This window comes from Mixophyes fleayi, chromosome 10 (genome assembly GCF_038048845.1).
Source record: "Mixophyes fleayi isolate aMixFle1 chromosome 10, aMixFle1.hap1, whole genome shotgun sequence".
NCBI classification, from domain to species: domain Eukaryota; kingdom Metazoa; phylum Chordata; class Amphibia; order Anura; family Limnodynastidae; genus Mixophyes; species Mixophyes fleayi.
The window spans coordinates 46,684,315-46,701,296 of NC_134411.1; the positions used below are offsets into that span (position 1 = coordinate 46,684,315).

A 16,982-nucleotide genomic window follows, 5' to 3' on the forward strand; every position below is an offset into this window, starting at 1 on the left:
CACTCTGCGCATATATAGTGTGTCTGGAGAAGACAAACCGGCAGAAGGACTTGTCCATCAAATGATCAGTCCATGCCTTCTGTGCATGGAGCCAGATCAGTCGGTCTTCAGATATAAGTGTGGAAAGATAACCTGCTCTAAATCATGGTATTCTAGTTCCAACTTTGATTATTCCTCCCTAAAAATCTACCTGGTTGATCAGGGTACCCCGAAGAAAGGCTTTAAAAGTATCCCATACCATAGGTGGTCTTGCTGTCAAGGCATTCATAGAAAAGAACACCTCACAATCTGTTATCAGGTCACTAGCCTTCCCCATCAAAGTAAGCCAAAACAGGTTTAACTTCCAGAAATGAGTTCCAGTACGTGGGGCAAGGGCAATGACAAACAGTACAGGGGAATGGTCGTATATTCCCCTAGGGAGATAGCTGACCTTTGTAAATACTGGGGCTAGTCTACTAGAAATCAAAGTTAAATCTATACAGGAGAATATATTATGGGAGGAGGAATTACAAGAAAAGTCTGATGGGAGGGGAAGCGAACCCTTCATATATCCACCAAACCCATATCCATTATTAATCTAGCAAAAAAGGGATGGACCACGGCTCTAAGGTATCTCCCTCCACCTGTCAGCATCCATGACTGCGTTAAATTCTCCCATACACACCACCGGAGCGTGCAGGGAGATTGTAATAAACTTGGAGGCTTGTTTGAGTACTTGAGAACTGAAAGTACGAGGGACATAGATGCCCAATAATGTAAATAGGGAGTTATCTAACAGGACTTGAAGAAATACATAGCGACCATAAGCGTCTAATTGTACCTGCTCTAGCACAAACCGCAAATTTCTTCTCACTAGTACTGATAACCCCCCGAATGTGTCGAGTGAACTGAATGTCAGGCCCAGCAAACCCATAACTACTTAAGGGCCAGAATTCGGCCCCCCACCAGGTGAGTCCCCACCAAACGCGCTATATCAGGATTATATTTTTTCAGTTGTGCAAGAACCAAGGACCTTTTTATAGGATCATTAAGATCCCTTCATCATCATCATCATCATCATCATTTATTTATATAGCACCAGCAGATTCCGTAGCGCTTTACAATTGGGAACAAATAGTGATAAACCAATACCGGGTAATAGATACCTACAGAGAGATAGGAAGGCCCTGCTTGCAAGCTTACAATCTATGGAACAATGGTTTCATACACAAGGGTAAATGCTACATCATATTGAATATTTGTCCTGCTAGAATGCAAAGGTTTCCTTACGTTCCATGAAAGGAATCTCAGTCCCTCAACTCCTACTCCACTCAAACTCATGGGTCATGATGTAAAAATGAGGAGGGAGTAACCAGCATAGAATACAATTGGACATATATAGCAAATAAAATTGTTATAACTAATGTATCTCAAGAAAATACATGGTGGAGAAATAAGACATTCAAAAACTGTGCGCTGCAGAAATAAAGAGCATGTCAACGACATTTGTGTATTCCAAAAATCAGAATGCAGCATAGTTATAAATAGAAACATTACAATTGTGTCTAACACTCTAATCCCTAACCCATTCCTCCCCTACACCGTATACCTAACAAAAAGCAGAGATACATTTAATCCCATAACCAACCCTTACTTAACCTAACTAATTAACCAAGAGCTATCTTCTTCTAACTTGTAGCAAGGGGCTCTCCAACATATTATCTTCTCACACTGAAAAGTAAACATTTGTATAAATCTAACATTGCATAGAAATATAACAGTCAGTTCATTTTCTCGGATAGAAAGCTTGCATTATATTGCAATAGCAAACAGTGAAACTAGCTAGAGTTCGTCATCTCACCCATGGGCCATCCGAGGTCTGCCATCCAGCCAGTCCGAGGCCTCTTGCTAGGTAGAGAAGAAATGCGTGCAACCATCTGCCACCACTCACAGGGAACAGCATTACATAGGGCAACTGGAGGTCCCGGAGTCTACGCTTCACCTGTGCAAATTGGGCTCTGCTCTTCTGATCCCCGACGGTAAAATCAGGAAAGACCGAGACAATGTGGTTGTTGTATTTCAGAGGGCCCTTTGTTTGGGCCAAACGAAGTACAGTATCTCTGTCCCGATAATGTAACATCTTGGCTATGAATTAGCGGGCCGTAGCCTGAGGTTGAAGGGGGTTGTGGGGAAAGGCGATGAGCCCTTTCAATTGCAAATTGTGTAGTGAAGGTGTCCTTGCCAAAAGGCGTTATTAACCAGGGCTCCAGAAAAACCTCTGGATCAGAGCCCTCCACTCTCTCAGGTAGGTCCACAAAGCGTAAATTGTTGCGGCATAGGCACCCTTCAAGGTCTGACACTTTTTGCTTGCAGTGATTAACTTCAGTAGTCAGCTTCGCTATATCTACTCGAATGGGTGCAGTAGTATATTCCAACACAGATATGCATTGTTCCGCCTCCCTTACTCGTTCCCGCATCTTTTGCATATCTTGAAGAATAAGGGATAGGTTCACCTGTACCTCACCAATACGGTCAGTAAGTCTCTTTTCTGAGGAGCTAACAGCCTGAAGAACCTGTTGAACGGATGAAGAGTTTTCTGCTGGGGGTGACGATGAGACTGGGGCTGGCGAATATAATTTCCTAATACCTGTAGATTCCACAGAACCGGTTTCAGAAGAGCCATTGGCATATTTTTCAAGTTTGGGTGCAGTAGTAGCAGTATTTGGCTTTCCCATTTTGGGAAATATGAGAGGAGGGAAGTAGAATATAAAGGATAAGGCCACTGATGTCTACTCCAGAAGATGTAGAGTAAAGGGTAGTAATTCCCAAAGTAGAGGGAATAAAGTAGAGATATCAGCCCAGCAATTGCAGTACCACCAGTTTGTAGTACAGCTCCTCACTTTGAGCCCATAGGAGCTTACAAATATATGGAAAAGCAAAAGTTCAGATTATATTTCAAATATGTATCTCTTAAGTGTAAGAAGGCTTATGTCCATCAATATTGTATAGAGCAGTGTTTCCCAACACTAGTCCTCAAGTACCCCCAACAGTGCATGTTTTCCCTATCTCCTTGCTGGAGCATAGGTGTCATCATTACTGATAGACACATTTTGAAAGATCCACAGGTGGTACTAATTATTTCACTAGGGGTACGTGAGGACTAGGGTTGGGAAACACTGGTATAGAGTGACGCAGAGCAAGCAAGATAGTGATGAGATAAAATAGAGTAAATATTTCATCCAGTCAGTTGTCGTAGCAGTACTATTAGATGGTAGCACAACTCCCTACCCTGGGTTCATAGAAGCTTACAAATATATGAAAAAGTAGAAATGTAGGTTTATTTTCAATATGTATTACTTTAATGTAAGGTTTATTGTCCAGTAACTGCACAGTGTCAATTCAAAAACAAGGTGAGAGAAAACAGAGCAGATATTTCAGCATTTCAGTTGTAGTAGCAGCACCACTAGGTGGCAGCTCAGCACTTTACTCCAAGCCCAGAGAATAAACTGGACTCTGGACTTCTCTTTAGTAAGGCACAGTTCCTCACCCACAGCCCAGAGGAACTCACAGAGAGATGGAATAATAAATAGTCATTATATGAATGTCTGAGAGTAACTTAATCAGCAGACTCACACAGATCTTATAATTAATAATAATACCTATCCATAACCATGTCTCTAAGGAGCGTACAAACAATCCAAATGCAGTCTCCAACTGTAATCTCAGATGGCTGATAGTAACGTGATGGTCTGTTATGTACTGCTAGAGAGATGATAGTATTCCCATTCAGAGAGTTTCAAAACAGTATAATCAGTATCTCAGTCAATCAGCCTTATAGACTAGACATAAAGTTCAGGTAAAATATGAATGGGGGAGTCCTCCTCTATACCTCAGTCTCACTGAAGGAGCCCAGTCAGTCACAGGATGTTGTCAGCAGCAGTATAATAGATGGTAATGAATTCTGGGTCTCTGTATGTCAAGAGTTACTGTCCTCAGTCTGTATTTGTGTTGGGAGAAGATAGTGTAAGGAGAGATGTGGGGTTAGGACCGTAATAAATTATTAATCTAGGACTCTAGCAAGCTGATTCGAGTGTACCAAATTAGATTAATAACGGAGCACCATATCTCTAGGGGACAGACTTCATCTTAAATAGATTCCTCCGCTCTAGCCATAAAACAAGATGGCCACTTCTCACCTCAGAGGATGTAAAGTATCGGGAATGGAGGGAGGGCAGAAATTAGGAGGTTCAAGTAGAGGAACAGACTCAAGATAGCCAGTGCCCCAGTGGATCAGCTCCCCGTGAAGAGGGCAAAGAAAGAAGAAGAGGAAAGCTGCAGACCGTTCCAGCGGTCAGCATTCCTCCTCTTTTCCTGCATTTCCCGCTGGCAGTGGGCAAGTGAGCCAATCAGGGCTCACTTCCCGCTGCTGTCCAGTCAGTAGCTGGCTCGCCTCTGGCCATTTGAACTTTTTTGAACGCGGCTTTATAAGCTGCTGGGTGCCGCTATCTGGGAAGTTCGTTGGCGGATGTGGCAGGGAGCCCTTGTAAGGGCTATGAGCTACCCTGCCACGCTAAGACGCCGGAGAAGGAGCTGGCGCAATGAGCATCGGCGGGGAGCCCTTGTAAGTAGAGATGAGCGCATTCGGATTTCTGAAATCCGAGCCCACCCGAACGTTGCGGATCCGAGCCGGATCCGAGACAGATCTGGGTATTCCCGCCAATTGCAAAACTGAAAGCGAGGCTCTGAGTCATAATCCCACTGTCGGATCTCGCGATACTCGGATCCTATAAATTCCCCGCTCGTCGCCGCCATCTTCACTCGGGCATTGATCAGGGTAGAGGGAGGTTGTGTTAGGTGGTCCTCTGTCCTGCTATATCTCGTGCTGTGCTGTCCTGTGCTGTTCAGTTCTGTGCTGTGATGTGCTGTTCAGTTCTGTGCTGTGCTGTGTTCTGCTCAGTCCAGTGGTGCTGTGTCCTGTGCTCTGTCCTTCTGAGTTCAGTGGTGCTGCTGGGTCCTGTGCTGTGTCCTGTTCAGTCCAGTGGTGCTGTGTCCTGTGCTCTGTCCTTCTGAGTTCAGTGGTGCTGCTGGGTCCTGTGCTGTGTCCTGTTCAGTCCAGTGGTGCTGTGTCCTGTGCTCTGTCCTTCTGAGTTCAGTGGTGCTGCTGGGTCCTGTGCTGTGTCCTGTTCAGTCTAGTGGTGCTATGTCCTGTGCTCTGTCCTTCTAAGGGCATTGTTATTTCCCCATTATTCCCAAATTATAAAAAATTTAAAAAAAAGTTATAAAAAAAATTACAAAAAAAGTAATTATAAAAAAAAAAAAAAAAAATATCCCAAAACAATCCTGCAGTATAAGTCCATTGGTACTGCTATATTACAAAGTTCACTGATTCTGCAGTATAAGTCCAGTGGTACTGCTATATTACAAAGTTCACTGATTCAGCAGTATAAGTCCAGTGGTACTGATATATTACAAAGTTCACTGATTCAGCAGTATAAGTCCAGTGGTACTGATATATTACAAAGTTCACTGATTCAGCAGTATAAGTCCAGTGGTACTGATATATTACAAAGTTCACTGATTCAGCAGTATAAGTCCAGTGGTACTGATATATTACAAAGTTCACTGATTCAGCAGTATAAGTCCAGTGGTACTGCTATATTACAAAGTTCACTGATTCAGCAGTATAAGTTAAGTGGTACTGATATATTACAAAGTTCACTGATTCAGCAGTATAAGTCTAGTGGTACTGCTATTACAAAGTTCACTGATTCAGCAGTATAAGTCAAGTGGTACTGCTATTACAAAGTTAGCTGATTCAGAAAAAATGGTGGAGGATTATTTTGCTGACACCATCCAAATAGACATGTCAGACAGTCCATATTGTTACTGGCAGGAAAAAAAGCCAGTTTGGAAGCCCCTGTACAAACTGGCTCTATTTTACCTGAGTTGTCCCCCTCCAGTGTGTACTCGGAAAGTGTTTTTAGTGCAGCGTGGAACCTGGTCAGTGAGCGGCGAAGGAGGTTGCTTCCTCAGAACGTTGAAAAAATGATGTTCATAAAAATGAATTATCAATTCCTCAATCAAGTACAGCACTGCCCTCCAGATAGTACAGAGGGACCTGTGGTTGTGGAGTCCAGCGGGGACGAATTGATAATGTGTGAGGAGGAGGAAGTACACACTGTAGGGGGAGAGGAATCAGAGGTTGAGGATGAGGACGACATCTTGCCTCAGTAGAGCCTGTTTAGTCTGTACAGGGAGAGATGAATAGCTTTTTTGGTGTGGGGGCCCAAACAAACCAATCATTTCAGCCACAGTTGTTTAGTAGGCCCTGTCGCTGAAATGATTGGTTTGTTAAAGTGTGCATGTCCTATTTCAACAACATAAGGGTGGGTGGGAGGGCCCAAGGACAATTCCATCTTGCAACTCTTTTATTGCCATTATGTGACCATTCAACAGTCGTTTGCCATGAGCACAAAGTAAAACAAATTAAAACAAATTCAACAAATTAAATCAAAAGTAAAATGCCCTGTCATAATCAAAAACAAGAGGTATTGACGTGCTTGAACTACTGTAGTGTTTATAAGTTAGAAACACTACACTTGAAAGCTTGAGCCTTTAATAGTAAAAGTCACTCTTCATTGCACGAATATTTGCAACAGCGACAATTTTTTGGTTAACAAAGTCAACAAATAACACTTCGACCCTGTCTGTCTTTCACATACTTGATGGGATCTCAATGATGAATGCTCTGTACCATGGTCGTCTAAAACAAGAGTTATTGACGTGCTATAACTACTGTAGTTTTTATAAATTATAAACACTACACTTGAAAGTTGGAGGAGGTATTGTGGCCCCGGTACCAAATTGGGTACCGGGGCCACTCCACTATGCAGTCCAGATAGAGGCGTATCAGATATTAAACAACGTTGACTGTTGCTGCCAAATCATAAATTAATGAAAATGACCTGTCATCGTCAAAAACAAGAGGTATTGACACGCTCGAACTACACCCTGTATATGCTGCAGAGGATGTAGGTGCAGGCAGCTGTGCAGTGGAATTCAGACCATTTAAAGGTGGAGGTATTGTGCCCCCGGTACCAAATTGTGTACCGGGACCACTGCACTATGCAGTCCAGAAAGCTACCTCGGTGAAACGTTTTGGACTAAAAACAATATTGTGAGGTGTGAGGTGTTCAGAATAGACTGGGAATTAGTGGAATTGATTGTTATTGAATGTTATTGAGGTTAATAATAGCGTAGGAGTGAAAATAAACCAAAAAACTTGTTTTTAACACTTTTTATGTTTTTTTCAAAAAAAATCCAAATCCAAAACCTTAAATCCAAACCAAAACCTTTCGTCAAGTGTTTTGCGAAACAAATCCGAACCCAAAACCTCAAGCAAATCCGAATCCAAAACACGAGACACCAAAAGTGGCCAGTGTACATCCCTACTTGTAAGTGCTAAGAGCACCCCCGCCACGAAGACTGTGGGAGGCAGAGCACTGAACGAGAGAAGAGGCTGCACCCACTTTGTGGAATTCCCTCCCTCGCACAGTAAGACTTTCCTCTAGTCTTCAAACCTTGAAGCGTTCTCTGAAAACCCACCTCTTCAGACAAGTTTATGATATTCCTCAACCACCATCTTAATCTTCCTATATTACTCTATTACCACCCTCTACACAGCTAACACAAGACAACAACCCTCTGGCCAACATTGCCACACATACAGCCCACTCAATACTTTTACCTTTGCATTCTAGCTAGTCCATTGTGCAATATGATGCAGCACATGCCCTTGTGTTTCAAACTCCCATTGTCCTATAGATTGTAAGCTTGCAAGCAGTGTTCTCTTACCTCTCTGTCTGTATGTATCACCCAGTATTATCTTATTAATATTTGTTCCCAGTTGTAAAGCGATACGGAATTTGCTGGCGCTATATAAATAAATTTTGATGATGATGATGAGAGGTGCCGGCGGCTGGAGAATCTGGAGGACCCAAACACAACAAGCGGAGTTTTCTGCGCGGAGCAGGTGAGTATAAAAATACTCATTCAGGTCGGGCATAAGGACCGGGGGCATGTTCCGGGCACTAGGCCTGTGCCACAGTTAGGGGTGGCCACTGTAGGCATTGCTTTGGCATAAGGCCCCATATTAGTTACGGGGGCAGAATGCCCCGTAGTTAGTTAGTAGGGCAGGAGGCCCCATAGTTAGTTAGTGGGGCATAAGTCCCCAAAGTTTGTTTAGGAGGGCACAAGGCCCCATAGTGAGTTTAGGAGGGCACAAGGCCTTGGACCTTTAGGAGGGCACAAGGCCCTGGAGCGTTAGGAAGGCGCCAGGCCCTGGAGCATTAGGAGGGTGCCAGGCCCTATTGAGTTGAGCAGGGCGCCAAGTCCTTGGAGTTGAGCAGCGCGCCAGGCCCTTGGAATGTAGTAGGGCACCAGGCCCTTCAGTGTAGAGAGAGAGAGGCACATGCCTCTGGGTGAGGGGAGCGATAGGCTCCTGCCAGAGTAGCAGGGCAGCTGCCCTGTAGTGTAACAAGGACATTGGGTCCTCACGGTTAGAGGTACAGAAGGTCCTTATGGTTAGCAAGGCAGTAGGCCCTTGTAGTTCATAGTGGGCGTTCGGGCCAGGTCTAGCAGTATGCTAGGTCCCGGAGTAGCGTAGGGGGCACTTGGTCCCTTGGTAGTTAAGTAATAAAGTACCATGAGTGGCATACAAAGCCCCTCCATCTGTCTGGAAAGGCACCTAAAGTCCTGAGCTCCAGGATAAGGTGGGCTTAACAGCAGGACTCGGGCCACGGGCGGAAGTCTGCATAGCAACGGAGTGCCAGTGGATCCGGACGACCGAAGACGGGTGAGTAGGAGAATCCCGGTCACGGAAGCTAAAGGTACGGCGCATTACATAGCGGTCCCTCTGGATTGAGTGAGTATCTGGGGTGTTGGGGAAGGGAGTGTTCTGTGTGGCTTTTTCTCCCCTGTTTTACAGGTGTTGGTTGTCAGACGAGGTTTACAGAAGACCCCGGTGAGCGAGGACCTCTAGAGCAGAAGGGATAGAGGGAGTCGCCATCATAGACTCGCATCCGTGAGTATAGCCGCGGTGAGGGCTGTTCCCGTGGTGCACTCACCTTGTGGAGCTGTTCCTCCCGTATTTCCCTTACAGTAAAACGAGTGCCCTGCACACGAGAACAGGGATCCCTCTCCCTTGTTGGCGTTTTGGGCGGTCGGACACCCCCCCTCTCACCCCCAGCGGACCCCTTACACCTGCACAATACCACTCAGTGAGTAATATCAGAAGGCAGTCCAGAGCTGGAGACCATTGAATATGACAGGGGACGGTAATCACTCCCAAAGGAGTTCCACAGTAGCCAGAAATCTTTTTACAGGCGGGACTCCAGTATATGTAACCTGATCGCAAATCCAATATGAGCAGGATAATAAGGCACTTTTAGATGAATTAATACATGTCTGTTCAATTTCAGTGTGTGAAGCCGCATAAAAAAAACCCAGGATTTTGGTAGGCAAGGAAGCACTATGCAACTTACTCCATGCTCAGTTAAGCCATGCCCCTTCTGGATAGACCTTTCACTTGTTACCCTGACTACGTATATTGCTGCCTGGACCGACCCTTTGCCTGTTGTTTGACTTTGCCTTTTGTCTGTGAGACCACCACCCAGCCGCAGGATCATGGTGCCCGCTGTCTGCTCAATCGGACGCACTTGTGTCAGCGATGATTCACCATCCAGATTGACAGCTTGATCTTGCTCCGGTACCTTCACTTGCGCTTTGTTGCTCCCCAGCTTCATTCTCTACTCTACACTGCCAAACTATTGTACTGGTGGAGCTTGGCATTATATCCTATTGTAGCTCAGTTCTTTCTGGTCCAGGTGTATCCTGCATCCGTGTTGCCATAGAGATCTTTGCTCAGGATCCCACTGCCAAGTCATTTGTGGTGTCCACCTACCTGAGTTAATTTATCACTACTTGAGATTAAGTCCTGGGGACAACCGAGTACTGGTGAACGTATCTGGTTCCATGGGAAGGGGGGTTACTAAAGGTGAAGCTCTTGACAACAACAGGTTCTGATAACTTAACTCTGCAGTAGCAGATTTGTCCAGGTCATCAAACAGAAATCACAAAACATCAAAGAATGAATCAACAGAAGACAGCTGAAGACTATGGGGGTTCAAACTAAAGACCTAAGTCAGGGGATATCCAGAAGAAGTGGAATAGAATTTGCAATGGTCACTAAAATTTTTATAGGGTCAGCAGAGAATCTGTAAGGAAGGTTCAATTTAGGTTCAGGAGTAGAAACCAGTGAGGATTGAAAATGAGAAACAACTTACATGGGATGAAATTCTAATAGAAAGTTTCTGGATGATCTCTGACAGAGCTTGAAATTAAATAGTGAGCATCTGAGCCGGACTGGGTTTAGGGCAGCACCGTGGCTAAGTGGTTAACACTTCTTCCTGTTTGATGACCTGGATAGATCTGCTACTGCAAAGGCTACCCTGCACTCTTTGAGTTAGGGTGTCATGAATCACCCTAAGAGTTAAGTTATCAGATCCTGTTGTTGTCCAGAGCTTTACCTTTAGTAACCCCCTTTCCCATGGAACCAGATACGTTCACCAGTACTCGGTTGTCCCTAGGACTTAATCTCAAGTACAGTCATGAGTGCAATTCCCAACCATGGCCTTATCTGTGGGGAGTTTGTATGCTCTCCCCATATTTGCATGGGTTTCCTACGGGTGCACTGGTTTCCTCCCACACTCCAAAAATATACTAGCAGGTTAATTGGCTACTAACAAATTGACCCTAGTCTGTGTGTCTGTCTGTGTGTGTCTGTCTGTGCTTGTGTCTGTGTGTGTGTTAGGGAATTTACTCTGTAAGCCCCAATGGGGCAGCAACTGATGAGAGTGAGTTCTCTGTACAGCGCTGCAAAATTAGTGGCGCTATATCAATAAATAAATGAAGATGATGATGATATAAATGTCAGCCACTACAGCCAGGCTAGTTATGGTCTTCACCTTTAACTGCCACCTTTCCCTTTGAATTTAATGTGTTCCCTGGTACTTGACTGTCCCCCAGGTCACAAAGAAGTAGCTATAGTTTCTGGCCACTATAGATATATAGCGACCAACAAAAGAGCAAGAAAGGTTAACGACATACACAAATTGACAGAAGCAGTAGATTAAGCAGGCAAAACATTGGGAACAAAACAGAGAATAAGCTTGGATTAGTAAAATTTAGGGTGGTCGTGCAGCTAGATGCTTTCATGTCCTTTCACACCACAATTAAATTAATCTACGTAAATATCTATGCAATTATTGCGCAGATCATATGATTCACGACCATTTGTTCAAATATTGCAAGAATGTGTACACTCCCACGATCATGTTATATTGTACCAAAACACATTTCAAATGTTGACTTGGTTTTCTAAATGTCCTAAAAATCCCGATCACTGATGTAAACAATGTTGGGAAAATGTGAAAGTGTGTATGCACTCACAACCTGCAGTCAGGGCCGCCGAGAGGGGGGGGGATGGATACTAATTACTCGGGCCCGGGCATGTCAGGGGGCCTGGCCCGGGCCCCTGCACCAACAATTTTTTTTTATTGTTTTCTTTTCAAAACTAAATTTTTTTCTTTTCTCTTTTTTTTTTTTTGGGGGGGGGCTCGGTCGTTGGTGGGGGGAGCAGGGTAGTTGGAAAAATACAAAACATACTCACGTGATAGCGGCACCGGCATCCCTTCTCTCTGCTGCTCTGTGCTCCATTCAGACTGTCTGAATGCCGGGTGTGACGTCATCATGTCAGGCCCATCATTCAGTCAGTCTGGAGCAATGGAGCACAGAGGAGCAGAGAAAACCAAGAAAGAAGAGAGAAGAAAAGGTAAGTGAAGGGAGGAAAATGGGGGGGCACATAGGGGTTAAAAAACAAGGGTGGGCACAGAGGGGTTAAAAAACAAGGGGGGGCACAGAGGGGTTAAAAAATGGGGGGGGCAGCATGACACAGAGGGGTTAAAAAATGAGGGGGGCACAGAGGGGTTAAAAAACAGGGGGGGAGCATGACACAGAGGTGTTAAAAAATGAGGGGGGCCACAGAGGGGTTAAAAAATGAGGGGGGCACAGAGGGGTTAAAAAACAGGGGGGGCAGCATGACACAGAGGGGTTAAAAAACGAGGGGGCACAGGGGGGTAAAAAACAGGGGGGCAGCATGACACAGAGGGGTTAAAAAATGAGGGGGGGCACAGAGAGGTTAAAAAATGAGGGGGGCACAGAGGGGTTAAAAAACAGGGGGGGCAGCATGACACAGAGGGGTTAAAAAATGAGGGGGGTCACAGAGTTGTTAAAAAATGAGGGGGGCACAGAGGGGTTAAAAAACAGGGGGGGCAGCATGACACAGAGGGGTTAAAAAACGAGGGGGGCACAGAGGGGTTAAAAAATGAGGGGGGGCACAGAGGGGTTAAAAAACGGGGGGGCAGCATGACACAGAGACGTTAAAAAATGAGGGGGCACAGAGGGGTTAAAAACGGGGGGGCAGCATGACACACAGGGGTTAAAAAATTAGGGGGGGCATGGCACAGAGGGGTTAAAAAATGAGGGGGGCATGACACAGAGGGGTTAAAAAACAGGGGGCAGCATGGCACAGTGGGGTTAAAAAAGGGGTTAGGCATGGCACAGTGGGATTGAAAAAGAAGGGGGGGAGCAGCATAGTATAGTGTGATGAAGGGGAGCTAGGTGAAGGGGGCAAAAGCAGCATGGAGGGCGCAGTGTGATCATAAGGCATGGCGATGATGAAGGGGCACATTATTGTAATATTGGAGCTGGAGGAAGGCCAAATTATTAATCGTGGGTGATATTGATTTAACGCCAGGGTTGTTTTGAATTATCTAAATGTAGCCATTTTTTTCCAAATAGGGCCCCCAGCATTTCAGGATCCAGACAAGCCGCAACTAAAGAAACATGCAGCCGCAGGTGGTGAAAGTGAGAAGAACAGGGAGGAGAGAGCAGGACAGTTTGTGAAATGTTGTGATTTTAGTAGGGACAATGGCAATTTTTGGTGAGTGTTGTGCCCAATGTAAGGTGCAGGCCAAGACTGAACTCTTTGTGTACACACTGCATTCTTTGTATACTACACTGTGGTGCTAGATGTCCTGAAAGTCAGGAGTGCTTGGACATATGTGACGCTCTGGTGAATTAAGAGCCTAGTGATTTTGATGTGTTAGTCACGCCCCAATGGCGCATTTGCCACGCCCCCAAATGCATGACCACATCCCCGATTTTTTTTTTAGCATACTCGACTATAAGGGGGGCCCCTTAAATTTGTTGTACCGGGGCCCTGAATTCCTCTTGGCAACCCTGCCTGCAGTGTAGGCAGATATCTACAGAGTCACAATCTTTTCAGCAGATGGTTATGAGAGATTAAAATAACAGATCTAAAGGTAAATTATGTAGGTGTGTACACATAAATTGGCATGCTCATCGGTACTTTCAATCGTTGGTGAAATCATTGCACAAATTGTATCTGAAGTAAGATTGCATAAGTGTTTACCCAGCTTAAGATTCGATCAAGACCACAGGAAGCCTGAGATGGGCCGTGAATGCTTCTAAGAAGATACATCTTTCATTGCTATATCAAATAAATATGCGTGTTTCCTACCTGGTATTTCCTTGGATCTTTGTTCTGTAGATCTTCCCACAGTGTTTTGAACAACTTCATCTCCATTCATCTTTTTCTGTGGCCTCATATATAGTATTTCTGTGCATTCTCCATACTTATTACTATTCCATATGCATTGAATGGAGTCTTCATTGGCATGTGAAGGTATAATTCTGCCTTTAATGCTGCCATCATTGTCATTTATGACTTCTGGATATTGTTGAACTCTGGCATCTCTTGCATTAGAGGTTAACATGCAGTTTTTGTGGAATAATCTGTCTTTAGTGGGATTACTTTTCTTCTGAGAATGTACATTACAATGGGGACACATAATGCAGCAACATGTTGAATGGATACAAAAACCTAATAAATAACAACGGGAATGAAATAAAAGTGTCAGGAATCTTATTTCTAAATAACATTATTCCAGTACATTTTAATGGTCATGTTATGCCTTCAGCAGTTATGTATTTATATATATGTATGTATTCTGTGTAAACTCCATCTAGTGGTCAGCTTGGTATTAACTTAAATTGAACTCTCAGAACCTCTGTAGTTTATTCACCAAAGCACCATGGGTAGCTACGGCCTCCATTTTAGATATTACATGTTAGAAGCAAGAGGTGCAGTATATCTCTCCCCTTAGCACAGCATCAATGGTAAGATTGCTCCCTAGTTATGCACTTTTGTCATGTGTTTTCATGTTTGCATTACAATACATTTGTTCATGTTGTAAATTTATTTCCTTATTTCTGTATTACAGTTTTACCACTTGAATTATAACATTCTTAACTACTTGAATAAACAACATTGAAGTAGGAGTGGTTATGCTGTCTTTCTGATTATATTCAGACTAAAGAGAAGATTATAGTGAAGACAGAACAGTAAACATTGGCTGTCAGCAAGTGGAACACATATATTCAGATTAACAGACCTGCTACACTGCCAGCTCAGTTATCTGCATATGACAAACTCAGCAGTTTTCTACACAGTCTGCAACACAGTGGCCACTCAGCAAGAGGAGTGCAGCCACTTGACTTCACAGAAACCTACAGATTGTCAGTGCAGCCATCCTGATTCAGCAATAAAGCAGTTCCTGCATAGTCAAGCACCTCCTTAAAAGAGCCAACACTCTGACTTCTCAGAAACTGGCACTCAGTATATGCAGTTACCTGTATACTGCAATATAGTGATCTCTATACAGTCAAACACCTACCTCTCAAAATCATGTCACAGAAAACGACACCTTCATACAAAACAAGGTCTCAAACCTGTGGTTCCTCAAAATCTTCATCTGTCACCAACGTGGCCATCATTGCCCGCGCAAAAGCTGTAGCCGTGAAAGTACGCTCCAACTTTGCAGAGCAAGAAATGCAATTGAAAATAGAGAAATCACGCTTGGAGGCAGAGAAATCATGTCAGGAGGCAGAAATGACAGTAGAGAAATTACGCTTAGAGGCAATTATGGAAAAGCTTGCTGCAGAAAAGGAAGCCGCAGCTGCCATTGCTGAAGCAGACTTCTTGGAGACTGCAGATCGCCCTGATATAAAAGGCACCATCAATGTACTTGACTCAGAGCTAGGATCCCAAGATCCACTGCAACGCACATCGGAATATGTCCATCAAGTCTCCAAAATGAGTAGCAACCCTCCAGAAGCACAAGGTATGCAAACAGACTTTATCAGTGAAAAAAGTCTAACATGTTGTGCAGTGCAACCACATGTGAACAACAAACCGCAAATTTACAAGCAAGAGAATTCTACACAAGGTGAAACCACGAGGGACATCCCTCCCCCACTTCAAGAGTTTGAGTCTGTAAACTACAACAAAGGCAGCGCCTCCTGCAGACAAAAGTGGTATGACACAAGCCGGCTGGAAACAGACAATCCTAGCAGGTATGACCACACACCACTTGCTCACTATGTTCATACACTGACAGCACATCCTAGAGCCAACCAGGACACACCAGACTTTGCCAAGTTTCTTACACGACGAGAGCTAGTAACACAAGGACTTTCAAAGTTTAATGATCGACCTGAGAGCTTCAGAGCTTGGCGATCCTCCTTCCTAAATGCATTCAGAGGCTTAGACCTTTCATATAGCGAGGAGATAGACCTCTTAATTAAATGGCTTGGAAATGAGTCTGTTGAACATGCTAAAAGGATCAGAGCAATTAATATAAACTACCCAGAGTCTGGCCTTAAAATGATCTGGGATAGACTTGAGGAATGTTATGGCTCACCAGAAGCAATAGAAGGTGCACTATTCAAAAGAATTGATGATTTCCCTAGATTACCTAACAAGGGCTACCAGAGACTTAGAGAACTGAGTGACTTATTAATGGAGCTTCAAGTAGCCAAGTCTGAAGGAGACTTACCAGGACTTGCCTACCTTGACACACCCAGAGGCATTAACCCCATAGTTCAAAAGCTACCTTACAATCTGCAGGAACAATGGGTCACCCATGGCTCCAAATACAAACAGCGTAACAATGTGCCATTTCCCCCATTCTCTGTTTTTGTGGACTTTGTACACCAGCTAGCTAAGGTCAGAAACGATCCTAGTTTTGCCTTTACCCTATCAGGTGCTACCCCAATACTACCTAGTCCACGCAAAACATCAGTTGCAGTTCACAAGACTAATGTGTATCCTCCAGATTCCTTCCACAGGTCTTCCAGATATATCAGTAAAAAGTCTAAAGACAAGGATCCTAGCAAACAGTGTCCTCTACATCGGAGACCACATCCTCTCCTGAAATGCAGAACCTTCAGAGAGAAGTCCCTGGAGAACCGCAAAGCCTTTCTTTGAGAAAACGACATCTGCTACAAGTGCTGCTCTTCAACATCCCACTTCGACAAGGACTGTAAGGTCAGTGTCAACTGCACAGAGTGCAACAGCACAGATCACAACACAGCTCTACACCCTGGTCCTCCCCCATGGACTTTATTACACAGTCAAAGTGACACAGAGCATGGCGGGGAGCATAGTGGAGAGGGAAGGAACACTACTACAGTCACACCAGAGATCACTTCACAAAGTACTGAAGTCTGTAAAGAAGCCATAAGCGGCAGATCTTGTTCCAAAATCTGTTTAGTAAGAGTCTACCCAAAGGGCCAGCCAGACAAAGCTGTCAAACTCTATGCAATCCTAGACGATCAAAGTAACAAGTCTCTAGCCAGATCAACCTTCTTTGAAATCTTTAGTATCAAAGGCCCCAACACTCCTTACTCCTTAAAGACTTGTGCAGGGAGTTTTGAGACAACAGGGAGGAGAGCTACTGGCTATCAAGTCGAGTCCATGGACGGAAAGACTTGTCTTCCCTTACCATCTATCACTGAGTGCA

At 44.4% G+C, this 16,982-nt stretch overlaps 1 protein-coding gene across 3 annotated transcripts in view; it reads right to left on the reverse strand.

The window, feature by feature from the left end:
* LOC142104172 (uncharacterized) overlaps positions 1-16,982 on the reverse strand; it is an 87,438-nt gene that overhangs the window by 33,517 nt on the left and 36,939 nt on the right. For all 3 annotated transcript variants that reach the window (XM_075188691.1, XM_075188690.1, XM_075188692.1), the window contains exon 4: positions 13,640-14,002. In XM_075188691.1, coding sequence (XP_075044792.1) covers positions 13,640-14,002 — 363 coding nt within the window. The remainder of the gene's footprint in view (positions 1-13,639; positions 14,003-16,982) is intronic.